Raw genomic sequence first — 7,691 nt, 5'->3', positions numbered from 1 at the left:
CAGTTTTTTGGAGAAACCATCGACAATAATCTAACCGTGCAGGAAAATCTCTTGGCAACAGTGGTTGCACGCGTTGAATGTGGTACGGATAAAGTAAATTTGTGTGCAAAACCCTCCAAACACTTTGATGACTTATGTTAAACTGTTCAGATAATCTTCGCGTACTACTTGACGGATTAGCTTCCACTTCTTGTAGGATTGCTTCTTCTAGTTGTGGTGTCATTATTGTTCTCGGTCTACCAATACGTTCAGCGTGAGCATTTAAAGATCCAGTTTCGCACAGTCTAGCATGGAGCCTTATGAAAGTTCTTTCTGATGGAAGTGGTCTATTGGGAAATCGTTCCTGGTAAATTCGACGGGCTTGTGCAGCATTTCCATCTGCTAGCCCATAAATGAAATGTATTTGAGCTTGTTCAACGTTATTCATAGTTAACTGCACACTAAAAGATAGTCAACTGACAGTATCTTGTCACTTTTAATGCCAAATATCATCGGAATTTTGTTATCACAGGAATTTTTGTATTCAACAAAAAAACATTTCTTTAAAATCTTTTTTAAGCAGATAAGGTAGGAGAATCGATTATTCTAGTCCAAAATGGCATACAGGGTAGCAGAAAAAAGTTGCGATGGATTAAAGAGGCCGAAATCGTTGCCGGTGGCGCCCTCAAAAAAATACACCTAAATTGACCACTGCTTTGAATTTGTCATTCCAAAAAACCCCCGTGTATGAAATTTCATTAAATTATTTCGAATAAGTCGAAAGATATTTAAGAAAATGCGATTTATTTTCCCAACTTTGACACCCTATATCTCGGTAACGAAGCACTTGCGGACCGATGTTCATATGCACTTTTTTGCTTAAAATAAGAGAAGGAATCACCCCTTGAAATTAAAGTCATTACTTAAGATACACCCTGTATAATCGTATCGAATACCACTCGAGCAAACGAAAATATTCGATTATACTAACCTCCTTACTTGCCGTATATCCTTAAAACACCACTCCAGCTACGCTGTCGTGGTGTTTCGCAGAATATGTCTTGTGACTCGGAAGTATAATCGAATATTTTCTATGCACTTGTGATATTATAACTGATTACACAGCCCCACAAAAAAAAAGTGTTCGGACTTGTGAGTCGGACATATGCATTCCCATGTATTTTTCGACGCTGAATCCGATCCCGAGCTCAGAAATGGCCCTCCACGTCTGGAATTGGCTCCAGGGGCCAAAAATGGCCTCCATAGAGCCTGAAAGATGGATTCCGGAATATGGCGAGGTCGAAGGTGCATTCTAAAGCCAAAGCCGAATTTGTGGTCGAAAAGTTTATGGCCAACTGAAATTCCCCGTTTGGGACCGAGAAAATGACCCCTTAGGGGCCGACAAATCGTGTTTCGGACGGCACAATCACAACAGTGGTATTTTTATGTACTTTTAAATTCTGGAACTCAGACTGTGCTCGAAAAGTTCATGGCCAACTGGAATTCCCCGTTTGCGACCGGGAAAATGGCCCCTTAGGGGCAGAAACACGATTCTCCGGCCCCTACATGGGAATACATATGTCCGACCCACAAGTCCGAACACTTTTTTTTGTGGGTCTGTGTTATTATTTAACTGGCAATTTAAAAATATACAGGGTGATTCAGTCATAATGTCATTAATTTTAAGACGAGATAGAGAAAAATGAGTATAATACGAAGGCGTAAGCTGAAGAAAAATATTTTGAAATCATTATTTAACCACCATTTCAGGCTGTTACTGACCGGCTGACGTCAGCCGGTTATTTACAATATTGCGCACGGCTACGACATGAACAAGGCGCCCTAGAAGTAACGTTGCCATATTTTCGCACATATAAAGACAATAAATAAACGGTTTGCTCGTGTCAGCCAATAATAATTTAAAATGCTATAAATTATTTTTTATAATTATGCAATCAACATATTAAATTGTTATTGCTGTCCAGCAAGAACTTTGAGGAGGCCTGAGCATGCCTTGCCAAAAATCAGTTTTTATTAACATCATAATGTTAATTTTTTAATTTGCTGTAAGCCTTCGGGCTTACAGCAAATGTTCAAATACATTACCGTTACCGTCTATGCACAAGTTCACGTTGGATAGATGAGCGGCGGATGCGATGGAATAAATCAGGGTTGTTACGTATTCCTCAGCGGCATCTTCGATACGATTCCGCAACTGCTCTACATTCTCTACCTCGGTGTGATACACGACAAATTTCATATAACTCCATATGAAGTTACAAAACTCCACAAGTTCAAATAATTTAAATTTCATTTCAAAACCATTTCAATTTCATTACAGAAATAATGACATAAAAAACCTACACTCACTAGATAAATTATAAAGAGAGGGTGAAATGTATGTAGTATTTAAATATTGACTGTAAGTAATAGAAGAGAGACTTGTATATTCCATAAAAAAAACAATCGGACGGAGACAAATAAACAACTCGGTACGTGTTTCCGACCGAGGCTAACCTGTCCAGATCACTAACCTTCTAACCCACTTTTGACTTGCACGTGCACTATATGACTGTAGTAGGATCGTATTCGACGCAAAATGAGCAAAAAGTTGTCGGTCAATTATTATCAAAGGAAAATCGTGTCATCACTTTTAGGAGGCGTAAATTTAAAATGAAATTGAATGTAAAATCTGAAATACCGCTGCATACGCACTGTGTTCTGGTGGTAACTGTAGTCGCCCAGGTGCATCGAGTGTACGAGGAGGTCTGTTATACGTCAAATACTAACCTGGCGAGCTTAGTCGTAAAACAGAGAGCGCCTCCAAAAAACAAGTTAACAACAGTGGCGCGTACAAAGATAAAATGTAGTACATATGTGGAATTTAAAAAACAAATTGGATTTTTAATAAATTACATTTAAAATGAATAGTTTACGAGAATAAAGTAATTTTTGTAGGAACAAGGGTGCCAGATGTGAACTGATTCCTTCGTCCTTTTTTTTGTCTCGATAAATGTTATTTATTCATTAATATTGATGATAAACATGATGATAAATGTAAACTTTAATCCTAGGCACTTATTGTTTTTGAGAAAGCAATAAGTGTTTTACCTGTTTAAAATGCCAGCACGAGTAAAACAGCATACACCCGCCCAGAGCACTTTGTTAATAAAGTTAGTTTAGGAACCAATTGCAAAATTCAAGACGATTGGGGAAATCGGCTGGTTCTAAAGCTTGAACTTTTTGAAAATGGTACGGGTTGAGTGAATTCTCGCGCAATATCCGCCAAACTTTGGTTTGTGATATCTCCAATCGCCTTGAAATTTTTCTTGTGGATATAGTAGGCTGCTCCTCGACTAAATTTAAAACAGCCTCTATCACATTTAAGTCATTTTGTCGATGTCCTGCACGTTCTCTGCGCGGTATGATAGACCCCGTGTCACGAAGACGTTGGACGGCCTGCACAATTGTCCGTGGGCTTGAGAAGTTCTGTCTACCACGGAAACGTCTCAGATATTCAATTGTAGCGGCATTTCACCATATCCATATATTCGGCATACGTATACAAAGCCATCACGACCGACACTTTAAATAATCCGAAATAAACTAACGGTCATAGATAAGAACAAGTACTAACGGTTTCGTGTGTCTTTCCAATCCACATTCCCTCTCCATCTGTATGGTGTGATCTTCACTCCTTTGCGGAAAAAATGTGTTAGATATGGAGGGTGGTAGATTTGAATAAACCCTTTAAATTGTTAATGGTTTTGTAACCGTGTGTAGTTTATTTTGTATGTTCGGATATTTAATGTGCCGACTTTTTTTATTTGATAAAATACAGTGTGCCTATTAACAGGTAACTACCTACCTCTACTTTATTTATTTTCTTTTAACAACAGTTGACTTCGAGAAGTCAGGCTTGTTAAAACATTTTGCACTATGTTAATACAATTGTTAAACTTGTTTATAATAAAATGCATCATGCTCCTCTAAAATTTACTTACATTTTATTGGTTTCGTACTTATATATACTAAAGCGGATTATGTGGATACGTTTAACGCGGAACCCAAAGTAAATGTGAACTACAGATTATGATGTGGACGTGGCAACCCTGTTCACTTCAGCTGACGACTGGTTCGTGACATTACGTAACAAAATTTTCCGAACATCCGGGCATTTCCTTCATTTTTAAAGTAGAATAATTTTTTTTCCGAGTTTCTGTCTTTATTAGGCCTTCCGAATACGTGCTTAAAATTAATGACATTATGACTGAATCACCCTGTATACATATAGTAAAGTGAAATGAATATTGTGGACAATCGTGACGTGACGTGACAAAATAGATACCACTATCCTCTTTTTATCTTTTAATTTAAGAGAGAGACAGAAGGGCGACTTAAATAAGAAATTTTCTGTAATAGCATTTCCATACTACTCCAGCAATAAGGCAAGCATTTTAGTTGCATCCTTAATAATCTGCTTTTGTATACGATGAAAATTTATTTTTACTTAGTCTTTGCTTAGTATTTTAAGTTTCTTTTCGATTTCACTATTTACAGCAGTTAATTTTGATATTTAGTATACACGATGTCCCATTTTAAACAACGCATTGTAATATCTTCTTAGAGAAGCACTTTCAAGAATTTTTTTTTAAAGGTTGTAGCGTTCTGAGGTGGACATTCTATGGTGACCTTATCATAAAGGTCAACCGTAGAGATAATTTGAAGGTCAACTTGGATTTTTAGATAGATATATTTCTGACACCGGAAATGGATAGAGAAGAAAATTTGACATTCATATATATCTTTATGTTGTGGGTAAAATTGTTCTTAAGGGTTTTTTTTCGGTTGGATTAGGTTTTTGATTGGGTTTTGCGATTTTTTCGGGAAAGCACTTACGACAAAAGATTCTAGTTGAAAGTTTTATGGTTTGATGGTTACAGGTCAAACTTGAAGGTTCTTTGAAGGTGTAATCAAGTTACGAAATAGGAAAACCCTGTTTGCAGCCCCATTAAGTTAAAGCAAGATTGTTATGGCCCAGCCAGTCAAGGCAAGATCGCTTTCATATCTAAAAATCCAAGTTGACCTTAAAAATGACCTGTACGGTTGACCTTTACGCCAAGGTCAAGGCAACCATCGAATGTCCCCCTCAGAACCCCACAACTTTTGTCTAAAAAGTTATTTTTTGAAAGTCCTTCCCTGGATATTGCAATGCGTTATTTAAAATGGGCCACCGTGTGTACTGAATAGATATGATACATCAAAATTAAGCTGAATGACAGTTTTACATTCTTGATTATATCAGCAATACATTTGTCCACCCGCTTTTTGAAAATTATAATTTTCAGCACGTGGTAATGGTTACCAATGGCATTATAGCATACGCCATACCTGACGTACCAGCTCACGTCACCGAACGACTTGCAATGGAGGAAACAAAGAAGAAAGAAACGAGAATGGCTGCTCTTGATAAGAAATATGACCCTACACAAAGAAGAATTAGTGTTACAGATGATATTATGTGATCAATATTTGTTTGCATTTGGTATATGTAGTATAAAATAAACTCTTATTCGTTTAGTAGTATGTTTGTCATATAATTTAAAAAAATCAATATCAAAAGCAAGGAATATCTGCACATATACAAGATGTATTATTGGCTTTAACAAAATATACACAATAGGTGAAAGCGTATCTTTATGTGTATTTGAATTGTTTGAACTAAACATTTTTGAAGAAAAAAATGGTACGCCATGGCTTTTTCTAAAAACTAAAATTATTTTTAAAATCTCCATTTATTTTACAGCAAATTCGGTCCCTGGTCTTACTCTCGTACGACGCACCATTTACACGTAAAAAAATGAAAACCAAAAAAAGTTTTTTCCCCAAGTTCATTGAGACTGCTCTTGATATTTTGTTGCCATTTTGTAGACACCCACCACGCGTGGGAACACTTTTTCTGGGGCAAAAATTAATTTTCTACTTTCACAAATGACGTTCACGTAGGCATAATATTAAATGTTTGGACAGAAAAAACGGTAAGCTCATTAAATGCCCCCTTAAATCAAATGAAATAAAAATTAGTAGGCTAGAAAGATTTTAAAACATTTTTTACATCAAACAATGCTCCTTAATGATTAATAGGTGTGTACAAAATTTCATAAAAATATCTGGAGTGATAAGAAAATTATAATAAAAAGTAAATTTTTTCTTAAAACTGTAACACCCTGTAGCTCAAAAATTAAGAGGTTTAGGACATATGTTAATATTAAGTTTTCTTCTCAAAATGACCCAAGGATTCACACCCTTAAGTATCGGCATTCAATTAATAAACATCCTGTATATTACTCGCATTAAATACGACTAAATTCGGGGACAAGTTTTCTTATAACGACGAGTATTTATTTATTACAAAAATGTTAAAAGTATATATTTCATATACCTAGAAAAATATTAAGTGATATTCTTGATTTTAGAAATAATTGAATATTTAAGGGGAAGTCCAAGCAAATTACATTTGGAGAAAAAAAAATTGTTACCTAGACTTTTATAAGTGGAAATGGTAAAAGGTAATAAACCTAAAAAAAATTAATGCGTGAGCAGGGGCGGCGGAGGGTTGGTTTCGGGGTGTTGAAAAGTTATGAAAAATTGTATCATTGGGATTTCTGGCGAAAGTTGACACCAACAAAAAAGTATCACATACAAAAGTTGTAAATCATGCAAAAATGTACAATTTTTGTAGAAGTTACTTTTTAACATAACGTCAAAATTTCCGAGAAAAATGCGAAAAACGGTTTATTTTCTGATTTTTCATTTTTATTTCTCATTTCCGCAAAAATAACTTAATTTTGACGAAACTTGGTGAAATTATACCTTTTTCTGTCTTAAATAACCTTAAATTTTTTTAGATAAAAAAATCAAGAAGTTTCTGAGATATTCATTTTTCTCGGCCTGAAACACTTTTTATTGAAAGAAAAATTCTACTTAAATAAATTATCGTACAGAGTTCTGCCGGTAATTATTTTTTTCGTTTTGACATATACTTTTGGAGAAATAAAAAAATCTGCAATAACAGTTAAAAAACATGCTGAAAAATGCAAAAAGCTAAAAAATGACTTGCAACAATGAATTTTTCAGTTACCTACTGTTGATAATTTGTTTAAATTAAAAAACATTCAAAAACTGATCACACCATTCAATTCTACGGAAAAAAAACTGTGTCTCATTGTTTGACCCAAAACTTTATATTTGAACAGTATTGCTATAAACATCTAAGTCGAATTACAAATGCACAAATGATAAATTATCTCTGAATGATTGGAGATTTCAACAATACAAAGTATTAACTGCAAAATCTACTGTTGACGCGAAATCCGAAAACCCGAAGTTTTGCAAAATAGTTTTCTTTTCTGGCTTTATTTGAAAACGAATTTTAAATAAATAGCATATTTACATTGCCACTTTTTTAGCTCTATCCAATGGCGTCAACATTTTTGCAATTCGACGTTTCGTCTTCGAGGTGCCATCATCAGATTAATTTTTTTAAATATATCGCTGCAATTATTATGACAAAATCTAGTCATTTTTAATTCTGTTTTGGATATTGCTATTCTAATTAAAAAGATTTTTAGCTATCATTGAAAATTTTTCCTGAGTACGGCTCTGAACGCTTTCAAAATACCTGTATCTATTGGAGGAGAGAGAGAAAGAGA

The 7,691-nt window shown here is 34.9% G+C and overlaps 1 protein-coding gene across 1 annotated transcript in view; it reads left to right on the top strand.

Annotated features, from left to right (window-relative positions):
- The window catches only part of LOC108905923 (anoctamin-4-like), a 38,369-nt gene that overhangs the window by 7,912 nt on the left and 22,766 nt on the right, over positions 1–7,691 (top strand). Inside the window, exon 5 of the mRNA XM_018708995.1 lies at positions 5,328–5,500. Within this exon, the coding sequence (XP_018564511.1) occupies positions 5,328–5,500 (173 nt within the window). The remainder of the gene's footprint in view (positions 1–5,327; positions 5,501–7,691) is intronic.

This window comes from Anoplophora glabripennis, unplaced genomic scaffold (genome assembly GCF_000390285.2).
Source record: "Anoplophora glabripennis isolate ALB-LARVAE unplaced genomic scaffold, Agla_2.0 scaffold236, whole genome shotgun sequence".
NCBI lineage: Eukaryota > Metazoa > Arthropoda > Insecta > Coleoptera > Cerambycidae > Anoplophora > Anoplophora glabripennis.
Note: the sequence above shows the minus strand (reverse complement) of the source record. Positions and strands in the feature narration are given on the sequence as shown.